This window comes from Molothrus ater, chromosome 6 (genome assembly GCF_012460135.2).
Source record: "Molothrus ater isolate BHLD 08-10-18 breed brown headed cowbird chromosome 6, BPBGC_Mater_1.1, whole genome shotgun sequence".
NCBI lineage: Eukaryota > Metazoa > Chordata > Aves > Passeriformes > Icteridae > Molothrus > Molothrus ater.
The window spans coordinates 24,511,122-24,536,477 of NC_050483.2; the positions used below are offsets into that span (position 1 = coordinate 24,511,122).

Consider the following 25,356-nt stretch of genomic DNA (forward strand, 5'->3'; position numbering starts at 1 on the left):
CCTTGTAGCGGGGAAACAAACACCACAGTAGCTCTGCTCCAGGAACCATCATATTTAATAGCTGTTGCCATCACAGCAGATCCAGCTGAAGCACAGAGATCATTGGCTGCAGGGACCGGGACCGGGAGAGCTCTTCTACCTCCCTGGTGCTTCACACGCCTCCCTGCAGCCTTTAGCCCTTCCCACTTCAGGCAGACACCCAGCTTTGTGCAGGGGCTGAGTCCCACTGAGCTGGGGTGCCCCTGCCCTGCCTCTGCCACCTGCAGCTTGGGGGAGAGGGGAAAGGGGCAGAGAACAGTCCCGAGGGTACTGTTACTGCAGGAAGGTATGAGGGGAATTGTTCTCTCTCCCCAGGGCATGGATACAAGATGGAAAGGGGACGGATGGGGACAGAGGCAGGGGAAAGCTGTCTCATCTCATTCTGGATCTGGCAGAGGAGATACTGGGGCTTCCTCTGCCACCCCTGCCCAGCAGCCATCTCCCCAGGGCTTGGCAGGGAGGTGATCCCATCTCCCAGGCAGGAGCCAGCATGTGGGTCTTGTTTTCTTTAGCTGCTGTGTCATCATACTGCAAGAGACTGACTCTGCCACTGCAATTAAAAGTCACCCCAGATGGATGTGACAGGAAGCTGTGCCATGGTCACAGAGGAGATGCTGTCACCCCAGCCTGCAGCTGGAAAGGGCAAGAGCACACTACTGCCCCCACCAACTGCTCACAAGCAGGGCACCCAGTGGGTGCTTCTCCCATAGAATAAACTAAGAGTATTTTGTACAATAAACACAATTTGTCCAGCCCTCCCCCCTCCCGTCCCCCCAGCCCGAGGAAGGGGAGTCACGAAAAGAGGCGGCGCTCCGTGCCCCGGGGCGCCCTGCCCCGGGCCCGCTCCTCCTCCAGGCTCAAAGCAGCTCTTGTCCATGCACGACACGGGGAAGGGGCGAGACTGCAGCCCTGGCTGAGCAGGAGGTGCCTGTGCCAGCCCCTACTCCAGGTAGATGTCCTCTGTGGGGCACGTGTACTCCACATACTCCTTGTAGAATTGCTGAAAAGCCCTCCTGCAACACAGCACCAGGCAAAGCTTAGCAGCAGCCCCCCCCCAAGGCAATTATAGATCCTTGTTTCCATCCTGACCCTCACTCCTTACCCCGTGGCCTGTTTGACCCCCCCCAGGCCCTGAGCTCTTCTGCATTAGCCCCAGAGCTGCCATCAGAGCCACAGGGTCTCCATCCTTGCTCTGATTCCCTGCATAGTGCATGACTTTCAGCCATTTGCCTGCAAAGCCTTGCACTGGGACTTTTTCCAGTATTGTCAGGAATATGCTGCCCATAGCTCTGTCAGCCCTGACTCTCAAGCCAAGCATCTCACTGGAGGAAGAGGTGCCAGCCTGGGGCCAGGTCCAAGCCCCACATGTAGGGGGAGAGGGCAGGATTCAGCCTGGCTGTCTTGTTCCTCCTGCCCTTTATGAGCCAGCCTTCCCTGCCCAGCCAGGACTCACCCTACAGACTCTGCCAGTGGCTTCGTGGACTCCTCTGAGACGAAGACGTGACAGGCAAATCTGTGGTCAGCAGGGTGCTTGGTGATGAACCCAAAATATCTGAGGGCAAAGACAGTAGATGTGACTGGACCAGTAGGCATAGGTACCCCAGCATCTCTGAGGCGTACCCTCCCTTAAGCATAGGGATTTGGGACCTGAAAGCCCCCCCATAAATCCTGGTGGCCACCCCAAGGTCATGCCACAGCCCATGTCCAGAGCTGCAGCACTGGGCTCACAGGGAGCCTTCCAAGCCAGGGCTCGGGGAAACCTCTTCTTCCCTTCCTGCCTTCCTAGGGAGCAGGAAGGCAGGAGAGCCTTCCTGCTGAGCTACTGGTGCTGAGAGATGCACTACAGTTCTTGCTACTCACTTGTTGTTCTTTGGATGGTACCCACAAAAGGAAATGTTCTTCAGCTGGAAAAAATGGCTACACTTGTTTACCTGGGGGAGAGAGAGAGGGAGGAACTGTCAGAGCTTTTCTCCCCACACCCTGCAGTGCAGCTGGTCTCTGGCCACTGGAAATATGCACTTGGAGACTGAGGAGTGAAATTAATTGGAGACTAATCCTGGGCTGCTACCAGCAGCAGTTTCAGGATTGGTCCAAGCACCTGAACAAAGGGAGCTTTTCCAGGCAGCCCTGCTGGCTCTTACCTCAGCTGCCTTTACCGCCAGTAGCTCCTGCAGGATTTCCCTGGAGGCCCTGAGTCAGACTGTACTCAAGCTAGAGTCAGTGCTGCTGTTCACCAGCACACACAGCCCTCCTTCTTCACTAAAAAGGCTCCCAGAAACACTAGTACATAGAAGATGAATGGATAACTTAGAACTAAACAAGCCAATTCAAGCCTGGGTGTCAAAGGGTCCCAGCCAGAAATGAAAACTTATACAAGTCTAAATTGCAGCTAAGTTGATGGCATCCTCTGAATTTAGGCAAGATTTGTAGAAACCTCATGCCAGCTCTATCACAGCACTCAGAGCCATGAGCTACTCCTATTCCTCAGCTAGAAGGGAGGTTTCCCAACAGCTTGCTGCAAAGCCCTCACTTTCCTCTGCTCAGCATCCCAATGTGCTTTACTAGGCTACTTATGCAGAATGCTAATCAGCAGCCTGCCCTTGCCAGATAAAGAGATTACAGGGCAGATCTGGAGGACACCACTCAAAATAGCAGCAGAAAGGTTTAGAAGCAGCTGACAGATTATGGGGTATGGCTCAGCTTGCAGCATCCCAGCAAGTGACGTGCCTGGCAGCTGTGAGAGCATCAGCTGGCAGTACCGCCCGGAGCTGGGGCCTTGTGAGGCATGGGGGATCTTGACGGTGGGCCTAAAATGGTGATGGATGGTGTTCTCACACCCTCAGACCCTTAATTTTCATATGCAAGGGGTGGAGACCCTTAATTTTGATATGCAATCATGGCCTATAGCACAGAGGGCACGAGCCAGCTCAGAGCAGCAATGAGGGAAGGGATGAGATGAGCAGGGAGGGGGGCACTACCTTGCTGTGCTCCTTGGAGTCGTCAGCTTTCACAGCAATCTTGACCCCGCGCACACTGATCTCCAGGACGCAGCTGGAAGGGGGGTTAAAGTGCACAGTGAGGCGGCGCGTGGTGGCAATCTGCAGAGAGACAGACAAAGCAGAGGGACATGTGAGCAGTGATGATGCTTCCCCACTGAGGCTCTGCCCTGCTGCCAGATGGAGCAGGCACTCCTGCTCCCTGGGATGAAGTGGGACACTACCTTCTGCATGGCCGCACAGAGCACATCATTGCCCTTGTGGTAAGGAACCTGCACGGAGCCAAGGAACTTCACCCGAAACTGGTCCACCCAGTCACTGCTCTTGGCCAGAGCTGGAAGACAGAGCACATGGCAGGGATCATCTCTGGTGACCAGCTATGTGGGCTGAGCTCCACCTCCCCTCTCCACCTTCCCACCCCTGTGCTTTTCCCTGCCCAGGAAAAGCTTCCCTCAACACCAGCTACCAACTCCCAGCATCACAGCAGAACCTGCTCATTGCTCTCTGCTGATGTCCAGTTTGGTCCTCCCCCCTACCCCCTGCTCAGCACCAGACTGCTCAGCAGGGAGGATGTGGTACAAGGATGTGGGAACATCAGCAGGCTGCACACAGAGGCTTGATACCTGTTACATGGTCTGGGTCCTTGGTGACTTCAATGGCATAGTAGGCAGGGAAGATGCCCCGATCTCCTGTGCGCATGTTGTAGGCCTCATACCAATAATCTTCTGCCTGCACCTCCACCAGCAAAGGATCATCCACCTCCAGCTCCAGCTCGTCCGCGTGGCGAGGCACAAACCTGGGCAGAGAGGCCATAGCAGCTGGCTGGCTAGCAGTGCTGGTGCCCTTCTCACTGGCACACTGCTGGGGCACCCCCCACAACCCCGGCAGTGCCCTGGTAGCCATGGGGACCTGACATGCTAAATAAAGCATTGGAGGAGGTTTGGGCTCAACAGGCAGCAGCAGCATCCTGACACCTAATGCAAGGGTATCCCCTATTGCACCACCCAAGCTGCTCCTCAGAGGCCCTGACTGCCCTTGGAGGGCTTGCCCATGCAGCAGCTTGGGCAAATGTTGCTCCTGGGCAGGGCATGAGCTACAGGCTACAGGTTTGTTCCCCAGGGCTTCCCACACCAGAAACACTGGAGTTTGTGCTGGCCCCACCTTGGTGGGAGTGCAGAACCAGCTTTCCCCTGATAGCGGCTGGGGATACTGCCTGGTGCCTGCAAGCTCACCTAAAGACAGCACGGTGAGTCTGCTCCTGCTCCTCCCCGTTGATCATGCAGGAGAACAACCCAAAGGACTCGGCACCTGGGGACAAAGGCAGAGGAGGACATGTCAGCACTGAGGGATCAGCATCACAGCCAAGAGAAAGACATGGGCCAGGCTGTCTGCTGAGGCTCCTGCAGGATGGTTTTCATCCATGAAAAACTCTCACAGGGAACACTCCTGTGATGCCACAGGACAGAGACATGGCTGGAGCTGCTGTGCTGGTGCCCATCAGTCCCTGCTGGGAACAAGGCCTCCCTGCACCAACACAAACAGCTGTGACACTGGCATGGGACCAGCCACACCATGGGAAACCCTGCCTGCTGGAGCATGCCAACAGTGCTCTTCTGGGCTTGGAGAGGAGTGTGGCATGCCAGGAACATGATGGCCCCCTGTGAGCTCACTCAACCTCCCCCTCAGCATGGTCATATCTGGGGCATGCCTCAATGCAGCCTCAAACACCTACTGCCACCCACGCCTGACACTCAAAACACTTTTCCAAGCCCCACCATGCCTCTTGAACCACTAGGAACAAAGCCACAGGCTGCAGCAAGCAGAACTGGGGCTGAGGTCTGCTGGTAGCTTCCTATCTCCTGAGCATGTACCAGAGACAGGCAGGGCTGCCAGGGCAGGCAGCCACCAGCCCACCTTCCCCCTGTGCCCAGCACTCACTGGAGGAGCGTGCCCGACCACTCATGAAGACATTGAGGAACTTCTTGGAGAAGTGGATGTCTGCCTCGGGGGTGGAGTCCTCAGAGAGGCAGACTGAGTCACGCTTCAGCGCATCCTCCTCATATTCCTCGCCGATGGCCGACTCATAGGGTGACGAGATGCAATTGTCGTAGACCGTGGCCGAGTCGCTCTCATCGCTGTAGCCTGAGTAGCACTGCTTGAGGCTGACCAGCTCCAGCTGCACGTTCTCATCCACCACCAGTGTGTATTTGACAGAGTCATAGGAGAGGGCACTGGTGTCCGAACTCACAGAGGCTCTCTGAAGGTTGTGCCCCGGCCGGGAGCCACCACTCCCGCCACCACAGGAGGCCCTGGGCAGGTTTGTCTTGTCAGGGGAGGACATGTAGTCCAGCACCTCATCCTCCTCGCTGATGGAGGGGTTGGTTTTCCCTGCCAGGGCTGAATAGCCGGAGGTGTCGATGTCGGAGCTGATGGACATACGGTTCTCACTGGACTGGGACAGGAACGGCTTGTCGGTCTCCAGGGGGTCCGAGTTCTTCTGCACGGGCGTCAGGTAGATCTCCTCCGTGGCCTCCAGCCTCACATCTGTCTGGTAGCGGATGCGGTCCCGGTGGGCCTCGGGGCCCCTGGTAACCACCACGACGCTGGCACCGTGCGGTGGGGCCCGGCTGGGGGCCTGGTGCTTCTCGGGCGGCCGGGATGAGGCAACGCAGGCTGGGGCCATCTGCGTGGCTGCTGTGCGCCGGCACGGGCTCTCCGTGGATGTGCCCCGGTCTTTGGTGGAGGTTGTGCTGTTTTGGTGATTGACCTCATCACTCAGGCAAACGTGGTCATGGGGAGGGGTCTGCTCACCTGTGGGGAGAGGAGAGCAGTGTAGACAGCCTCACAGAGGGAATGCTCCCTGATGGGGAAGGTGTCCAGGGATGCCACCCAGACTCACAGAATCACAGAATCATTTAAGTTGGAAAGGACCTCTAAGATTCTCAAGTCTAAGTATTAACACTGTCAAGCCCACCACTAAACCTAAACCTCTAAGCACCACATCTACACAATTTTCCACATTTCTGGGGACGGTAATTCCAGCTCTTCCCTCTTCCAATGCTTGTTCAACATTTCAACAAAGAAATTTTTTCTAATATCCAACCTAGACCTTCCCTGGTGCAACTTGAGGCTATTTCCTCCTGTCCTGCTCTGTGCTACTTGGAAGAGAACAACTCCCAGCTCACTAACAATCTCCTTTCAGGTAATTGTAGAGAGCAAGACGGACAGGCACCCTGCATCCATGTGGTATGTTTTCCCCAAGCTCCTGCTCCAGCACCACTTGCCTCAGGCTCCTGAGCACCATGAAAGGGTGCAAGGAGCTGATCCTGGCCAAAAGCCGGAGAACTCACCCGTTTTCAGAGGGGACGACGACCGGGACACCCGCTCCTGCCAACTGTGCTTTTTCCCCAGAGAGTTGTTATTCAGAGTGTCCTGAGGAGAAGAACAAAGCTGCCTTATAGCCTGAACAGTAAACAGCACGTGGCACAGCAGCACCCATTCCTCCCTGTGTCCACAGCACCCCGCTCTGCTGGGGCACGTGATGCTCAGGGAGACCACCAGCCCCACAGCTCACCATGCTTGCTGCTGCAAGAGTGCCATGATGGCTGAAGCAGGGTGGGCAAGGAGCCAGCTGGGCAGCATTCCTCCACCAGGGAAAACTTTGCTGCAGAAGCCCACAGCTGGACAGTCCCAAGAGAAAAAATTCAAGACTTGAGCCTGCCTGCATGCTTTGCTCCCATCCTGCCAGCCCTGCCCACCTTCAAACCACCTAGCTAAATGAAATAGGGGAAATGCCAAGGACCAGGTGTTATGCTGCTCCTCAGCTAGAAGCCAGCTACTGGATAGATTAATTCCTGCCTCTGGAGACATCCATATTGGATGTACACAGGAGCATACACAGATAGTGTGTATGCATGCAAATCTACACATACACAGTTCACTAGCAGATGTCAATCCTGAGCAGCATGAGAGGAGAGGCAGGATCAGACCATCCATGCTGCCCACGTCTGGGAGAGTTTCTGTGGGTGCTGTGCCCTGCCTGCCCAGCCCTGGGTGGCGGGCCATGCATAGGTGCAAGGGGAACACATGCTCAGCCTTGCTGCAACACCCAGGGAGCAAAGGGCACCAAGTCCCCTCTAATGAGGACCCTCCTGCAGATGGGGGATAAGTCCTCCCTGCCTGTCTCCACAGGGTGTGGCATCCTGCCTGGTGCAGTGCCAGCCCTCATCCATCCCCAGGGTGCCCCTGACTCCCCACTCTCAGCCCCTCCAATAGGGCACTGAATGTTTCTGCCCCAGCTGCAGCATTTTGCACTGTTAGGCCTTGCTTAAAGTACCAAAGCCCCTCTGGGACTCCCTGGATTTTCTCACAGCCTTATCACCAGCCCACAGCTGTTCCCAGCAGCACAGGAGCTGCCCTGTCCTTACTTTGCCTCCCCACTGACGTGAAGGAAGCCTTTGCCCCAAAATTCCATCATGTCACACACGGCTGAACCATGCCTGCCAGATCCCTGCCTCCGTGGGGAGGGAGAGACCCCCTTCACAGAGCTCTGGCAACCTCCCACCATGGCCTCCATGAGTCCTGCCTGTGCTAAGGCAAATAACAGCACGTCCCTGCTAGCCTTTCCCAGGGACACGCTGGGCTGGGATGTGGGCCAGGCAAGCTGTCACAACGATGGCCTCTGCGTGCAGAGTGCCACAGGGCCAGCACACACAAGCCAGCCTGGCTGCCTGGACCTGGGAAAGAAGGCAGCAATGCAGCAGGCACAGTCCACTGAGCCCACCCATGCCCACAGGGCCAGAGCACTCAGGGGTCTGTAATGCCCTGCCAGGGTGGAGAGGCATTCACAAAGTCTCAGAGGATGAACCTAGCCAGTCACAATAGCTGTTTCTTGCCCTCTGGGAAGCTGGGGATGTTCCTCTCACCATTTCCAGGCCACCTGTCTGGGATGATGATCATAGAGCGCCCAGCAGCAACTGAGACGTCACCAGACTGGATCCTGGCCCCACAAGAGCAGAGGGTGGGATGATGCTGTGCTTTGTGAACACCCTGTCTGGCAGAGTGCCTGGTGCCCAACTGGACATTCAAGAGAGGATGCATGGCTATGATCCCTCTTCTGACTACTTGTAGGAGAAGGGAGCTGAGCAGGTCAAGGGGATGCAGTGTCTCACACAAGTGGAGACAGACTGGGGACAGTCTGGTCCCCAAGGGATGCCCTGCACACTGCCCTCTCCTCAGGGCACCCCATGTAGACAGGGAGAAAGTGCCTCTGGCTAGAGGTAGGCATCCAGAACAGGAACCCAAGCACCTTACAGCCAGCCTCTCACTAGGTCCTACCAACAAACTATCCTACCTGGCCAGCCATGCCACAGTCCTGTGCCACCATCCCCACTGGCTCCAGGCTCCCATTGCCAGCTGCAGCAAAGCCCCCTCTCCCATTCCCCATGTCTTCTGCTCAGCTGTGCCCACACCTCACAGTGAGCTCCACAGCCTCCACCATCTCCTTGCAAGGGGACCATCAGCTTCCCCTCCACAGCCTACCATCTCTGCAACTCCCCCCACCCCCATCCCTCTCCAGACACCTGCTCCCAGCCCAGGACACTAGTTAGGACCAAGTGTCTGGGAGAAGGCCCTGCTCTTCCCCACCTCCCCCAGCTGGATGTGGCTGCCACACACCACTTGCTCCTGGGGGTCCCTGCACAGGGTGGGACAAGGCTGCTGCTGTCCCCTTGTCCATTATGCTCAGTGGAGCTCCCCCCGCCTCCCCAGCCCTGCCGCCTTTGTCCCCGGTGCCAGCTGCCAGCGGGCGCCTATCCTTGGCTCTGTGCCTTCCTCCTCCCACCCATGGCCTCAGGCAGAGAGCTGGCATCAGCTGCCGGTGCTGGGCTGGTGACACCCAGCTCTGACTACTCCCCATCTGTCACCCACGGGGACACCTGCCTCTCACTTCATGCTCCTCGGCTGAACGTCACCGCGACGAAAATCCTCCTACTTGGCAGAAGGCAGAGCTGAATGGAGGAGGGCAGCAAAAATAGCCCTGCACGTCGTGCACTTTGCGTGGGCTTGTGAAGTTTGCAGAAGCGGCAGAGCAAAGGGGCTCCAGCTGCTGCCTCGGGGGTCAGGATGCAGGACACCAAGTCATCATCCATTCCAGGGGTGACAGTAACACCATGGCTGTGTGGGGCAGGCAGTCTTGGCTAAAACCATCCAAAATCTTTACAAAATCTGAGTGTGAGCGAGACAACAGTACCTCCTTGTTCTCCTGGCCACCATTTTGGGCGTTGCTTTTCTCTCTCTCAGATTTTGTACGGGGTTCTGACATTAATGCTTCTCTTGCCAGGCACCACCGCTCAGAAGCTGAGGCCACCAGGTCCCCACTGTCAGGCACGGGGCACCTGGTGTCACCAACCTGCCCTAGAGCTGGTGCTGCCCCAACGCGGGGCAGCTGGAGCCCAGCCAGCTGTTGGTGCCGGCCCTGGGCTCGCCAGTCCGTGGCGTGGTGCCCCGTCCCGCGATGGCTCATTCACGTGTTCGGTATCTGTGCCTCGTTTGCTCCCCATCCCACGGAAGCCCTTCGCAGCTCCCACCTGCCCCTGCTGCACGGCTCTGCCAGGCCACCCGGACCCTGCCGGGGCGCATCTCAGTCCCGACAGGATTCCTGGCGTTTTCTCTCCACCTCGGCACCAGAGATGAAAGAAGGACCCACCCGGCGCCTAAGCCCCCTCAAAGAACCCCCGCCGATCGCAGTGCTGGGGCGCTCTGGCGGTGCGCAGAGGCGGCCGGGCAGGGCGTTCTCAGGTCCCCAGCACCCGGCGAGCCCCGGGTCCGCAGATCGCTCCCTCCGGCTCGGCCTGCGCTGCCCCCGGCCCGGGGTAACGCGAGCGGCCGTGAGAAGGGACCCCGATGGCGGGGACGGCTGCCGCGCCGAGCACCGCGGGCAGCGGAGCCGAGCCCCACCATCCCCTTCTATTTCCTCCCCCTCCCTCCATCCGCCCGAGACAAAAGCCCCGGCAGACGGCGGGAGCATCCTTCCTCCTCCTCCTCCTCCTCCTCCTCCTCCGCACCACCCAATCGCCCCGAGCCCCCCATCCCGCCTCACCTGGCTGCGAGGCACCTGCGGGAAGAGGTTGAGGGTTGTGGGTCGCTTCGGCCTGTAGACTTCGGTGGTCCCGGCCGGGGGGTCTTTCTGCAGCGGCTCGGGCGCCGTCTGCTCCTCGGCCGGCGTGTCCCCCGCCGCGTCGATGAGGTCGAGCTGGAGCATCTCGGCCTGCAGCCGGCTGGCCTCGCCGCCGCCCGCCGCCCGGGCCGCGCCGCCCGCCCGGCTCACATGGCCCTGCCGGGATTAGTGCCCGCGATCAGGCCACCGGGAGGGCGGGCGGGACGGGCCTCCCGCCGGGGCCGGGCAGGGGGGCCGGGGCCGCCGCATCCGCACCCGCGGCCGCTGCCTTTTAAAGGGGCAGCGATGTTATTCGCGGAGCCGGAGCCCCGCGTCCCCTCCCCGCCTCCCAGGCAGGTGTGGGCAGCATCCCTCCTCCCTTAGTGATGGGGCTTACTCCCGGCAGGTGCCTGTCTGCAGGTACATGCAGCCGTCACTTTCGCTACGCAGCACACAAACGTGCACACCCAGGTTTCATCTCGACATAACAAGGACATTTTTACAGTGAGAACAACCATTCTGCAGAACAATCTCCCCAGGGAAATGGTAGAGTCCTCATCGCTGGAGATTTTCATGACGCCCCTAGAGAGCGTGCCAGATCGTCTCACCCAGACTCCCTTTCCCGCACAGGGTTTGGCCAGGTGATCCTTTGAAATCCTTTCCAGCCTGGGCTGCCCTATGATTCCTCCTTCCAAGGCAGACTGTTCCCTTTCTTGGTTCCTGTCCTGGCAGGTGGGACTCATACAAGCACGTAATCAGTTTGATCAGACTTGGTCTATCCCCTGCCTGAAGCAGGTCACTTGGGGTCTCGTCCATCACACCTGAACATCCTCACAGGTGGAGAACCCACCACCATGCTGGCACCGTGTACTGCATTACTACTACTTTTTCTCTCTACTGGGTTGAAATTTTCACTGCACACCTCTGAAAGGAGTCAGGCTCCTCCTTCCCTGTAATGCCCACTTGGACCAGCAGCTCCTTCCCCCTTGTCTTACTCATTGAGGACAAGCTCTCCTTGCATACATTTGCGTATATCAGACCTGAGGCCATATGGGAGGGATGCCCAGCACTGGCTTTCCAGTCACCTGCTGGTGCTGGCTGTGTTTTGGTTGGAGGCAGCTCCACTCTTTCCCCTGCACCTTTGGGAACAGGGTGACCACTGTGGTGTGTGGGGAGCAGATGTCCTATCCCACCCCCCTGGCTGGGCACAAGTGCAGAGCCACCACACTCCTTGTGGCTGTGCTGCTGGGTGAAGAGGCACCAGTGTCACCTCTGTGTGTGTTTAAATGTCTGTGGGTGCCTTCCCAAGGCTCCCTCCTTGCATTAACTGGACCTTGCATATGTACAAGTTGCTGCAGCCAGCAATAAAGGCAGCAGCTTGGCAATGAGGAGTTGAATTGTCTGTGTTATCAGCTGTTTGTGGTGACTGCAAGCTCCTCAGCAGCAGAATACTGTCCATGTCTCCAGGTGCATGGAGGATGCCCCCTGAGTCATGAGAGAAGAAACAGCCCCAGCAGCTCAGGCAGCCACTCCAAGAGCTCTTGTTGCTACCAGCTCCTGACCTGTCAGACAAAAGCCAGCACAGGCAGGGCTCTGCCTGCTGCAGGCACAGTACAAACCCTCTCATGGGAGTCACTTCCCTCCAGTGTCCTTGCTGAAGTCCTGCAGTGGGTGAGCAACTGGAGAAGCACTGCCACAGATACTTGTCCTCTTGAGGCTTTAAACATTTAAATCTCTTGTTTTGAGCATTAGCCTTCATGCTACAAGTTCTGCATTTCTGTTTGTGACAAATCACAGGATTTTAACAAGGAAACTGAGGCACGGGAAAAGAACTGCAGGGAAATGCCAACTGAATAGATTATACCTAGCCAAAGTGGGTGTATTGGAGTCAGCTGGTGACATTCAATCTAGACTGCTAATAATGCTGCTTCCATAATCCTGTAGCTGTAACAATCACTTGGGAAACTCACAGAGGGAAAAGTCCCGGAAGGATGCAGAAAAGCAAATCACTGTCATTCTGAAGAAAAGGGCACCCTAGCAGGGATGCAGCATTCCAGGTTCAAAAACTAGGAGGAAACTACAGCCACTGCAGGTATTATTTGTGGCCTGTAGCTCAACAAAGTGATTTTGAAACCACACAGAAATCAATCACCTTACCATGTGAGTGAGACCTGCAGTGATCTGCAAAGCAAGGGCAGGCACTAGACATTGGGAAGCCTTTCTGACTGGTAACTTCCCAAAGTCCCTTCACCCCGTGGGAGAGATTAGGGTGTGTGGTAGAGCAGCACCAGTGCCCAAATCTTGTGGCAGAATAAACACAAGATGCACACCTATCCTCAGTGCAGTCATGGGGACACTTGTGCTTCCTTACAGACTTGTCCCTGGGACTGATGTGATGCTGGTGTGCCCCTGCTGATCCTACCTCCCACCTGCACCGTGCTGTTGCAATGGCAAAAAGTCCCAGTGTCCTGCAACTGGTCTTTCTCTGACAGCCCCAATGCTGTGATCCATGGTTCCAGGGGTCTGGAGCAGAAAGAACCCTGCTGCAATTGAGAAGTACTGAGATCACCCCTGGAGCACCGGTCTAAGCTGGGGAATCCCCTGTGTGGGGGCTGCTGCCCACCTGAGGAAGCTGCTTGCTTCCCTAGGAATGAAAGGCTCTTGCAAAAAGAGTGGAGAGATACACAAGATGTTGCTTGAGTGCTGCAAGTCTCTTCCCTGCTGCCCCACTCTCACAGCCTTCACTGTCAGAGGAGTGGCAAAACCCTCAGCTGGGAAAAGCATTTTATGAGTGCAGGGAAGCAAGGGGGACTTGCTGAGTGAAGGCACAACTGCTCTCCTTCTCCCCACCACTGGCTGGCTTCAGAGCACCAAGAGAAAGAGAAGTCTCTCTGCCCCCAGCCTGGCACAGCCACAGCTGGCCATGGACGACAGAGGCAGCTTCATGGGACAGCCTGTGAAAAGCTGCATGGAGTAAGCAGCCACCTCGCTGCCCTGTCCTTTGCTCCCAGCCCACACATCCAGTTCCCCACTAGTCCCCGGGCTGCAGGCTCATGGCAGCTCCTTCCCTCTTTGCAGTGGGTCCCACTGGCCTTCTGCGAGCAGCAGCACACTTGGATCAGTGGCGCTGAACATCAAGAAAAAGCCCCTGGCATTTCCAGCAATATTATTATGCCGAAAAAAATGGTCTTTTTCCTCCACATTTCTGTGCCTTTGTGGCTGTTTCAGACCTTTTCATGCAGACCCAGGAAGGCTCAGCACAGCCCTTCATCGGCTCTTTTCCCTTTGGGCACTTGTTCTCAAGCTCTTAGGTACTTCCAAGAGAGGTATTTCTTTTTAATTTTTTTTTTAATTCCTATATTAACCATTTCCACAGTTCCTGGAAAATAGATGAGGCACTCAACTTGTATTAACCTCTGCCTGGCTGTTTGCTGGGATCCATCTTGCTGAAACCAGAGCTTGTCACTCTGGATTTCCAAGCCACTAAAACAAGGCCAAACCCCAAGTCTGGTGCTTTTGTTGCAAGTATCCCTCTCAACATACCTGACTGCTGCCATTGGTGACGTGGAGGTTGTGTCCCTCACCCTGGTGGCCTCCACTCCTTCCCAGCTGGCCTCCTGCCTTGCCATTCAACAGCCCCAAAGACAGCTCTGCTTCCTCTACAAGCCCTCTGCTCAGCCTATCTCACTTCTCATTTCATTCACTGGGGACTTCTTGTCGAAATTAAGTTTCTTTTCAGCCACACATGGTATTATTCCTCACTCTTAGAGCATGGTCACCCATCCATGAGGTGTGGTCCTTGTCAATGGAAAGTTCCCTCCTGCACAAACATCAGTCTATGCCTCCTTGCAGTTCTGTGTGTCTGAGCCACTGTTTCTGAGGAGCTGCTAAAATAGCCCATAACGAGGTCGTTGTTTTTCTGGGACCAAATAAATCCTCAAAACCCATCTCTGTTACAGCCACAGGTTTTGTCATGAACCAGCTCTGCCCAGACCCCCCCACCTCATCAAGGACACAGATTGTCCCCTTTGCAGCCCTCAGGTAGGGTTTGTCCCCCTTGCTCCTGGTCAGTGCTTTCCTGCTCGCTGTTGGGTTACTGTGCCTGCCCACCTCTCCAGAGACTCGCTGCTGGGCGGCTGGTTGACTCCAGCCCCTTGTCCCACGGTGCTCCCCAGATCCTTTCCCCCTTGCCCGTGGCTCTCTGCTCTGGTGTGACTCATTGAGCCAGCAGCTTGCTTTCACCTCGCATTGCTCCACTGCCAGGCTTTCACCCGCTGCCTGGCCTGCAGGGGTGACCAGGGCCAACCCTTCCACCTCCCTACCACAGCTGCTCTGGGGCACTGGGTGCTGCCATGGGCAGGGCAAAGCCCCCTCACGCTCTGGTCCCAGCAGCCCTGACTCACCACCCCCAGCAGCCCCACACGATGCAACAGCAGGCTGATGCTGACTGCTGGCCATTCCTGCCCTGCTCAGCCATTCCTGCCCTGCCAGCCCCTGCACCTCCCCCAGACCTGGCCACGCTGCTCCCTCTGGGCCTGACTGCTTCCATCAGGCAGATCCTGCAACCTTGTCGCCCCAAGCTCGCTCTGGATGGCAATCAGCTTGGAAAGCTCCCTGGCTCTCGCCTTCAACATTTGGGATTGAAAAGCCTCTCTCACAGCCATTGTTGTCACCACTTTCGGTTCTGCTCCTCGGGCAATCCTCCGCGTCCCATATAAACCATTTGGACGTATTTTTAGCAGGCATTTTTTCTGAGCATGATAAGCTTCCTCCTTTGCTGTGTTTATGAATAACTCATTGCTTCCCCTACAGCAGCCTCACATCCCCCTCCCACTCCAGCAGACTCTCAGTGCACCAGGACATTTGTGTAAAGCAGCTCTGAGCTGTCCCCAGGGAAGGCATGGGGCTCGCTCTCAGAGCCTGAGCAAACCCTCTGATGAGGCTCGTGTCTCTGTGTTGAAACACAGGGATACAGAAACCTCTGAGTAAACTGGCAAAAGAAGCTGGTTTTTCTCTCCCTAAAGGAAGGGCTGCAGCACTTGAGATGCAAGTCCCCCCTGCCCCTTCCCCTCCCTGCCAAACTTCAGCCAAGGGCTGTCAATCTGTAGAGAAAAAAAAAAATCCTGCCCTGAGCCCAGTGGTGCTATCAGCAATGGGGAACTGGGATGGCTAATGGGAAGAATACAGCAACAAACCCCCAGTCTCTGTCTGCCTCACCTATTGCAGGCAGATGATGTTCCCAATGCCAGGCCCTCACTGCGGCTGTGCCCTCATGGATGCCCAGCACTGGGTTTGCCCTTGGTTTTCCCTGCAGCATTATCCCTCCTTCCTTCAGCATACACAGCCCATGAGCCCAGACTGTCCCAGGGAAGTCTGGCCATAACACCCTACAGCAGGAGGAGCCTGCAGTTGGAGCAGAGGTACCGAGCAGCAGCCCCATAGCTGGGAACAGACAAATTTTTGGTGGGAAGGTCACGAATTAGACCAAGGAGCACAGCAAGACACCTGCACCTCCTAAGGATGAGGTCTGCCTGTACCGTCCTGCCTGCAGTGAGGAATTCCAAACGACACAAATTCACTTTCTAATTTTAAATCTGCGACAAATTCTTGTACCTTTCCTGTCCTCACTGGGTCTTTATCAGTTTTGCAGAGGAAGTATTTCCTCTGAGGGACAGAATGATTCCCAAACCACTTGGCTGCTCCTCCAGCATTTGCATCCTTTAGCATGAAACACATTGACAAAATGCAGAAACTCTGTGTTGAGAGGTATTAGTTCTTAGCTTAAATAAGTAAGCTTTCAGTAGAATGAGTTAGAATGGGTTCATAGAGTTATATACTGTGTGATCTAGTATGTTGATTGCTCAGCTTTATTTGCCTAGCATCAGTAGCTGGATCTGCTGAAGCCTTGGGACACAAGCCGTGAGTTTACATCTAGAGATGTTTTTGGCTGGAATTGAGTTAATTCTCCTAGTAATTTTCCTAGAAGCTGGTGCAGTGCTGTGTTTTGTCTTTCTTATGAGAGGAGCATTGATAACACACTGATGCTGCTGTGGTTGTTGCTGAATAGTATTTATCCCAAGCCTAGGGCTTTTTTATTTCCCCATGCTCTGCCAGCAAGCAGGTGCACCAGAAGTACAAACCAGAAGACAAGGAGACTCCAGCTGTCAGCAGAAGCTGTAACTCCACAAGATAAGAACAGTGTATGGCCTGCCTGCACAGACACAGAGAAAGAACCCAGTAAGATGTTAGAAGACCCCAGACCAAAAATCACCACTGGACAAGAGGTGCATGGAGAGTGTCTGAGGGGTGGGTGCATGAGTTGTATGGGTATAATTACCCAGGGGTTTCTTTGCTCAGGGTCCCTCTCCACAGGCACCCAGCTTGAGCTGACCTGGTGCTGTACCACTAAACTACTTTTATAAAATCTGAGCTGGGGGTTTTGCTACAGGAAACCTAGGGTTGAGCCTGAAGGAGGAGGAGTCAGCCTTGAGTGAGTGTGTGTTTGAGTGAGGGGTCAAAAGGGGCACCTGTCAGCTTACTGGAGCTGCCTGCTACAAAGAGTCCCCTCCCAGCAGTTAAAGTCTCAGGTGGTGTGTATGTGATTACTTGAGTGGTGTGCGAATGCTCAGGCTGTGGCTTTTCCTTTAACACCCTGCATATTTCCAAATCCAATGTAATAATCAATTTATCTCCACATTTCTGCCTCCATGGCCTTCTAGGGAAGTTCAAACAGTGGTGTGAACCCCATCGGGTTCTTGACAGCCTGCTCTAAGATGGATGGGACACCCAATTGAGGTACCTGCACAGGCTTCTCAGCTCCCATCTTTATTCTGCCTGCTGCCTGCTGGTGTCAGAGCTACCCCCTTCATCCCTGTTTCAGGAGCCTCCAGGACTCCAGCCTCATAAAGACCTGTGAACAGCTCTAGCTAAAGCTAGCTAACAAGCCAGAGAGAATACCTCCTGTGAACAGAGGCAGCTCTCACCATGCCAGCCCAGCTGCATCCCCAGGTCTAGGGATACATGTGGGGACAGGAGGCACAGCCCAGGTGGGACCTTTGGTGCCACCTTGCAGATGTCCTTGATTCCCGAGAATGCTTGCCAGGTGCCAGATGCTTGCTGGTTATCCTGCTCAAATGGGGGCATGCCACCATTTGCACCCAAATCCTTGGGCTCATCCCTGAGGAACAAACTCCAACCCCAATAGCACAGTAGGCACCAAATGACACCAGCTTTGAGATTGAGTCCCTTGAGTTTGGCTGGTTCAGAAAGGACCTGCACTGTGCTGGAGTGAGGAGAGGGCACTGCCAAGCAGAGGGGATGGGGCCATGGCAGTGGGTTCCTTGAGAAAGCATCACTCATCTGGGGACCTGGTGGTCCTGCATGTGGGCTGATGGTCCTGCCAGCCCCACTGGTACATTCTGCCCATCCCTATCCCTCTCCCCATCCCCATCACACTTACCCTGCTGGCCAGGCTCTCCTTGCAGTGAAGGCTGATTCCACACTCATCAGTGATCTCAGAGAGGTCTTCATCCTCAAATTCCTCAAGGCTGATGTCATGGGTGAGCCTGGAGGGAGTGGAGATGGCCTAGTCACCCACTGCCCCAGTGGTGGACAGGAAGGTGCAGGGTGCTGTGGTGCCTGTGGGCTGGGAGCAGCACTGACACCCCAGGAGATGCTGTCCCAGTCTCTACTAGGAAGAAAGACCGGGAAGGCAGCTTCTTCCCAGAGGGGATAGGTCTGTCCCCATGAATGGCTGGGCTTGGCACAGTCCATGGCTGTTGGGAGGCAGGAGGAGTGTGTCCCAAAGCAGTCCCTGCCTGACCAAAGACAGCAGGGACATGCAGGTTGAGAGTACATGGAACAGACAGAACAGCCAGCCCCATCACAGGAGGCTTGTTCTGCTCACACCATCCCAGGGAGCCTCTGGGATTGTCCCAGCTGGGCACAGACACCCAACAGGGCAAAGGCCGGGGTTACAGGAATTGGAAAGGCTGTGTCCAGGGCACAGCTGGAGGATGGACCTGCTGGGACAGGTGACCACATCAAGACCCACAGAACTTGTAAGCACAGCAAACCTCTCAGCCATGGCACAACCAGCCCCTGAGCTGCAGCTGGCAGGGATGTTCCAGCCCAGCTGCCTGCAGTAAGAGATGGCAGCGATTTCCTTTTGCACCAAAATCACTCCCCAGGGTGACTATGGGCATGCCTGTGAACATCAGTGCTGCTCAGTTGGTCTGCATGGCCTCAGGGTTCCTTAGGGCTCTCAGCCCCAGCCATACAGTCTCCTTACACCCCTTCAAAATAAGAGAGATCCTTTTAGCAGCTGAAAATGTGCTGATGAGCCCCGGGGGAGTGATGAGGTGCTCCTGGCTTCTGAGCATTAAAACATTTCAACATACTGGTACTTCAATGCTCTTCTCACTTATTCATTACCACAGGGGTAAATAAAAGAACGCAACTCAAAAGTCCTTGGCCAACCTACTTAGACCCCTGAGTTTTGTCTGGAGTGGCCATGGACACTGCTTTGCTTGCTACCATTTCCCTTTGCTCCCAGCTCCACTGGCTGGGAGACACTTGGGTGAAAGGGCTGTGCGAAGTCCATCACCCCTCTCTGGATTGGTCCCCAACAGTGCAGTGAGAAAGGAATCAGAATGGTGCTTTGTGACCTGCAGAGCTCCCACTCTCACTTTAAGCACTGCTTGCACATCTTGGGGACCCCACATGCAGTGCCACTAAGCCACTGGCATGGAGGGGTAACATCTCCCCTGCCCCAGCTCCTGGAGAGGGAAAAGAGTGGGAGAAGCCCATGGGAGAAGCAGCATCTTCCCTCTGTGTTTCTGAGGACCCCACTAGTAGTGGTCTCCTGGGGTGAAGACAACTGGGAGCAACCACGCCCATGGAGGCAGCCCCTGCAAGACACAACAGGAATGCAAGGACACAGCCTTCAGCCCAGGGTGGGATGGCTGGACCCCCCTTTGCCTATCTCCTCCTGCTGCCCGTGGAAGGGAGGCAACGCGGAGCAGGAGGCTCATGATGAGCCTTCAAAGCACAAATTGATTTCTTCTCGGGTTACACGGGTCGCCAGGGTGGGACATCATCCGTTGCTAATGCCCGGGGCCTCGCCCGCCATGCTGGGAGCGCAGTGAGTGCTGCGGGCCCGCTGAGGGGCACAACACTGCCGAGGGCTGCCAGGGCTCCCTGGCTCTGCAGGAGCAGCCTGACAGGGTGGCAGTGCCCCCCACTCCGCATGGGGACAGGCAGCCCTGTCCATGCCCTCGGGATGGGGAGATGCTGAGCGGGTTCCCCAGCACTGGCCCTGCCTGCCGATGCTGGGGCGCAGCAGGAGGTGTCCAGACACCTTCTGCCACTCTGCTGCCTGGCTGTCACACAGCTCCTGCCCAGCCAGGAAAACTTTGGGCTCAGCTGCGTGCCAAGTTTGCTCCTGTCCTGTGGCCATCACTGGCAGAGAAGGGTGATGTGCCCAGGAGCAAGGGGCTGCCCCTCACCCCCCTGCATGCCCGCGGGACAGGCCCCCCCTTCCCTAGGCCCAGCCGGTCCCCTACCATTTCTCCCACTGATCTTCCAGCCAGCTCTCCTCCTCGGTGCTCGACTCCATTTTCAAGGGCAGCTGCATTGAGGAGGACCCCCCTTCACCGGGGGACACACTCCCACACCAAAAAACACCCCCAGACCTGCTGTGAGGAGTGGTGAGGGAGATGGCAGCTGACCCTGGGTGCCCACTGCCTCTCTGCCTGCCCCGTCGCAGTCTGTGGCTGCCGGCGCTGCTCTCTATCCTCACTGCGCAACCTGGGCAAGCTCATTAAAAATAGATGGAATCAGCTGTCCTGGAGGGGAAAAAAAATAAAAAAAATAACCTCCCCAGCTGAGCCAGTGCCAAGTCCCTGCACTCTGCTGGGGATGCTGACTGCCTCTGCCTGCCAGCCAGCCAGCCTGGCTCCTGGTCTTGCTCCAGCACTTGGCTCCTCAGCACCCACAGCGGGCACAGGGGATCTGCTAACCCCATCATGGAAACCCTCAGCACCCAGGCCTCTCCTGCCCTTGCAGCGTTGCTGTCCCCCACAGCAGGGGGACACAGACAGGAGCATCTGTCCAGCTTCTCACCAGGTGGAGCGAGGCCCCTCTCTGATGCAAAGGCCAGAGTGTTTCCAGCACAGCGGGACCGGCGTCATGGCCAGCTCCACTTCCAAGCTGAGGGGAGTGCCTTTGCCAAGGGACAAGCCCAGCCAGTGCAGAGCAGTGCTAGCAGCACTACCCCTTCCCGGTCTGCCCCCACCTAACCCCCAGACCCACTCCTGCCTCAGGCAGGATCATTCCTGGGCTTCCCCGACCTCTAACTCATGCTGAGGGCCAGGGAAATACCTGGTGAGCTGCTCTGCCAGCTCCTACCCGTCTTCTGCTGCTGAAGGAAATAGGGGTCTTTCCCAGGAGGGCCTATCAGGTGTTGCTGACAAACTTTTAGTACAGCAGCCTCAGATAATCCTAAACCACCCCCACACCTCTCAGACCCACTCACTCCTTGCCCCATCACGATGAAGTCAAAGTAGCTCTAGAAGAGGCACCTACCATGACTCTGAGATGGGGACAGGGCATCCCCCTCCCCACTCTGATGCACAGTGTGGTGGCATCCCCACTGCCACCCATCACAGCACTGCTCTCTTGCCCCTCACTGACACCCACTCCAGGAGCTTCAAGTAATGGGTGCATCTCCACCACCTGCTTTGCTCCTGGGCAGATTAAGGTGGGTGATGTCACAGGAGCCCAGCTCAGGGCTTGGACTGCCCTACGCAGCTAACCTGTTGCAAGCTCTCTCCCCATCAGTGCCTCACCACTGGTGAATATCACACGTGATACTGCGGTCATTGTCACTCAGCCCCACAAGAACAGCATGCAGGACTCCATCTTCCCTATCAGCTCTGCCTGGAGGCACCTCATCTGCTTGAAACCTCAATTAATGCAACGAATAAAGAAATCTCCATCTCTCTATTACTTGCGCCCTTTGCTCCTCTCACATGGATGCTCCAGGAAACACAAGGAAGGCTCTCCATTACCCACCTCTGCTCCCTGTGGTGGAAACACCCCTTCCTTTCTCTCTTCCTTCTCAAAGAGGCTAAAAATACCAGCAAAATGAAACAGCTCTGACTCCTCTCAGCTCCATCGCTGGCAGTGAAAGTCTGAGCAGGACTTTCACTGTACAAAATACACAATACACATGTATTTTGGCCAACTTACCTTGCCAATGGCCACGGCATCACAGGTATGTGGGAGTCTGTCTCCATTTGTGAGGGTGGGAGAACCCTGTGCTTGCAGGTTATGAGTGCTTTCCTGAAGGATGTGCCAAGAGGCACCTGAATGTGGGCAGCCCTGCTGTATGCATGAGAAGTGATAAACTTGGGATTCTCAGGAACCTGTGAGCAAGAGTACACACGTGGGTGAATGAACAGAGGCAGATGTTACCTGCCCATGGCAGGAGCAGCTTGATCACAGTCCAAAGAACAGCCTTAAAATCAGTCCCGGCTGCTGTGCCTCTCTTGACCCCATCCCCTGTCAGCCCACTGCCACTGCAGAGGATTTTCCATGCAGGGCAAAACCAGGGCAAAAAAAATGATGTGATGAAGCTGGGTGCTCCAACAGGCCCAGCTGCCCAAGCCTTGCTCTGATAGTCTGCTGTTAGGTGCTGTGAGCAAGCCCTGTAACCAGCACCAGAGGAAAAAATAACACTAACCTACATTTGGCTGGCCCCTGTCTCTTTCTTCCATCTCAGTGGCCAGAGACTGCTTCATTCGAATGGATGGGAAGGCGCCTCTCCCCCTCCATCAGAGGAGGACAACCCTTTCGTCTCCCCTCACAAGAAGACAGGTAGCCCCATTCTAACGCCCAGCTCATTCATTGCCTCCAAACAGGCTCTGCTGACAGCTCCAGATGAGCACAACAGACACATAAAACAAACCACAGAGCTAAAATGATTTTTGCCTCAGCCTGAAGGTGCCTCTTTGAACTTCCCGACAAGACTGAGAGAACTTCTTCCCCCAGAGAGCCCCTCCCTTCCCAAAGGGCTGTGATTTCTGACAGTTCCCTGAGGAGGGGAGTAGTTTCCCCTCTTTCCTGACCTGTGGAAATAACTCCCTAAGCGTTTCTTTTCCTAGGCGCCTTCCTACCCAGAAGCTGGGTGGATGCCCTTTGCTTTTATCAGGGAAAGCTGAAGGAGATAGAGGGGATCATTCAGTGACCCCTCCCAGGTTCCAGCTACATTAGAGCCACAGTCCTGGGGACAGCAGGGCAGGCAACACCGTGAGCTCTGCAGGGCCCTGCATCCAGCTGTGCCCCAGTTGTGCCAGTCCTCCCTGTCCCTCTAATGCTGGGTAGAGGGACCCCTAACCCAGAGAGGCCCCAGAGAGCCCCTCACAGGAAAGCCTACCACAAAGCACTGCCAAAGCTTCTTAGCAGGGCAAGGAGCTGCAACACAGCGTCCCAGAGAAAGATGTTGAGGAGCTCCAGTGAACACAGACTGGACTGCAAGGCTTTGGGACGCTTAAGGACAACAGGGAGGATGGATGAGAATGACTTTTTTACTGCTGTCTCCTAAAATGCTGTTTTTCTTGTTATGATGAACAGACACCTCTGGAGGACCTCCTGGCTAAAGGAGGGATCACCTCACCATCCTTTTCCTCCCACTTCTTCTCAGACAACACCAAATTACCATGGGCAGGCCACTATGCCTGGTCTCTTGAGAGCTCAGTCTGCTTGCTGGCCAGGACCAAGCCCTCTCCCAATCCAAGCCAACCAATCACCTAATGCTTGGGCTGGCGTGTCACCATTCGGAGCTGGGAGTGCAGGGGCATGTGCCAAAGGGCAGAAACCTGAAACACCTCATCCTGCAGGCAGCAAGCAGGGGCAGAGGGCAGGGCCCACCTCACTGCCAGCCATGGTCTGAGCCTTCACTCTGAACTGCGCTCATCGCTGCTGGGTCATCCACGGGGGACAGCCCCTCGCTGAGCCCTGCAGCAGGGATGCAGGACCTGGGACATGCACAAGCCAAGCTGTGACACATAACCCAGCTTGTGTTTCACAAGCATGGCTCCCTTCTCCCACGACACTCCCCGCCACAACATCGCCTCTGATCTGCCAGACCCTGCCCCAGGCTCAGACACATCACTGCATCTTCTTCCGCTTACACCATGAGCTTGGTGCCCGGGGAAGATTTTGCACTCCTGTCTCGATTCCCCAGTTTTCCACCCAGCTGCACAGCCTCCTTCATGAGGTCAGTTCTTCCCTGGAGCAGGCTGGCGGCACACAGGGCTCCTTTTGCAAAGATCTGAGGCACAGGCAGAAGCAGCAGCTCGTTCTCCCTCCCAGGGCAGGGCTGTTTGCTGGGGAGCAGGAGGGTGCCCAGGGCACAGCCACACCTCCAGGACAGCAGGTGGTGGGCCCAGAGCTGCTCGGCAGCTCAGCCTGCAGCCTCTGGCTCGGTGGCCAAGGCCCTCTCCGTGGTGGAGGATTCCAGAGGCAGCGTTGAATCGCTGCCTTTGCAGGGCACACCAGCCATATTGCAACAGCTCCCAGCAGCTCTCGCAGGCAGCGCTGCAATAGGAGGCAGTGCCAAAGAGCCGGAGCCACCAGCAACGGGGGGCCAGCAGCAGAGCCCTTCAAATATTCACTGCCTGAACACTACCTTTGCTCGACTGCACCCATCTGTTTCTCACAGGGACCCACTGGTTCCCCAGCCTCAGGGGCTGGGCCTGACAGAGGAGGGCATGATCTTTGCTGTGGTCCTAAGTAGGGACCATCCCCTCCTTTCCACCCAAAATCTCAGCATGCAAGGCAGCTGGTACCATTCCCCTTTTCACAGGCAGCTCCCCCCAGCACCCTGGATGGCAGAGGCAAGCAGAGAGCAATGGCTGACAAGGGCACAGCTTCCAGGAGCAGCGAGCCACCCCTGATGGCAAGTGAACACCGCACCTGCAGGCAGGGGCAGGGCTCCTCCCTTACCCACCTAGCACATCCCTGTCCCAGAGCTACCCTTAGCAAGCACCAGAGGCTCCAAAGCCCACAGGCGTCCGTGGCCTGGCCCATGCCATCGGAAGTCCCTGTGACAAGCCTCATTGGGTTTCAGAGGAGACACAGCCCCCTGCATCCCAAATCGATGGGAGCACTTGGTATTGCTAAGAGAATCAATTCTGGCACTCTCCCACCGTCTCACTTGGGGTTCCTGTTTCACAGGGGCAGGAAGGAAGCAGAAGCAACTGGGATTTCTAGGAAAGGGCTGGAAAAAGGCTTTCCTTGGGGAGGGGAGAGAGATGAAGCTTTTTTCTTCCATGAGGAAGAGGTGTTGGAAGAGGAGATAAGGCAGGTAAGGGGGCGGGATGGGGTGCGAGGGGAGCATGAGGCCAAGCAGGGGGCTGGGAATCTGCAGTGGTGTATGTGTGGGGCGAGGGCCAGCACGGCTTGGGTGGGCGGGCTGAGCAGCCATGGGGGCTGGAGCGATGTCCGCGGTGGGGGCTCAGCGGTGCCTGGGGCGGGGGGCAAAGGGATGGCGGGGGCGGGGGGCTGCGCGCCGAGGGCAGAAGCGCTGGACGAGGCGGGGGCCGTGCGGTCGGGGGCTGCAGCAGAGGGGGAGCGCTGCCCCGGGCAAGGGGCAGGGGCTGCCCCGAGAGGGTTCCGCGGGGGGACGGCGGCCGGTACCTGAAATTGGGGGGCGAGGCGAGGTGCAGCCCCAGGAAGGGTGAGGAGGCGGGCGGGGATGCAGCTCCTTTCTCTCGCTCCGCCATTCTGTGGCTCTCTCCATGCAGGCGGAGGGCGGGCGGGAGGGAGGGAGGCAGGGAAGGAGGGATGAAGGGAGGGGGATGCTGGCGGTGCCGGCGGGGAGGGACATACCTGCCGCCGGGGCGGGGGGAGCGGGGGCGCGGCCCGGAGGCTCCATCCCGCGGCTCCGGCGGCAGCTGCAGGACAGGCACGGCACAGATGGAGGCGTCACCTCGCACCCCGACCCCATCCGCTCCGCCCGGGGCTCGGGGAACGCCGGCCCCGGCGGGACAGATGTGCCCGCAGCTGGAGGCTGCACCCTTACGGGCAGGTGCGGGGGATGGCCGGGCTCTCCCAAGGCCGGGAGGAGCCACGCCAGGAGCGGGGCTGGCCGGCTGAGCGGGC

At 56.8% G+C, this 25,356-nt stretch overlaps 1 protein-coding gene across 1 annotated transcript; it reads right to left on the reverse strand.

The window, feature by feature from the left end:
• Positions 1-37: 37 nt before the first annotated feature.
• MAPK8IP1 (mitogen-activated protein kinase 8 interacting protein 1) lies at positions 38-25,016 on the reverse strand. Its single transcript, XM_036384152.2, has 12 exons — positions 24,892-25,016; positions 17,651-17,756; positions 10,135-10,368; positions 6,386-6,467; positions 4,974-5,846; positions 4,268-4,343; positions 3,659-3,831; positions 3,260-3,369; positions 3,018-3,137; positions 1,900-1,970; positions 1,493-1,591; positions 38-1,052 (listed from the first exon to the last, which is right to left on the reverse strand). Exons 1-12 carry the CDS (start codon positions 24,975-24,977, stop codon positions 980-982), a joined length of 2,103 nt encoding a protein of 700 aa, XP_036240045.1. The 5' UTR covers positions 24,978-25,016; the 3' UTR covers positions 38-979.
• Positions 25,017-25,356: the final 340 nt, after the last annotated feature.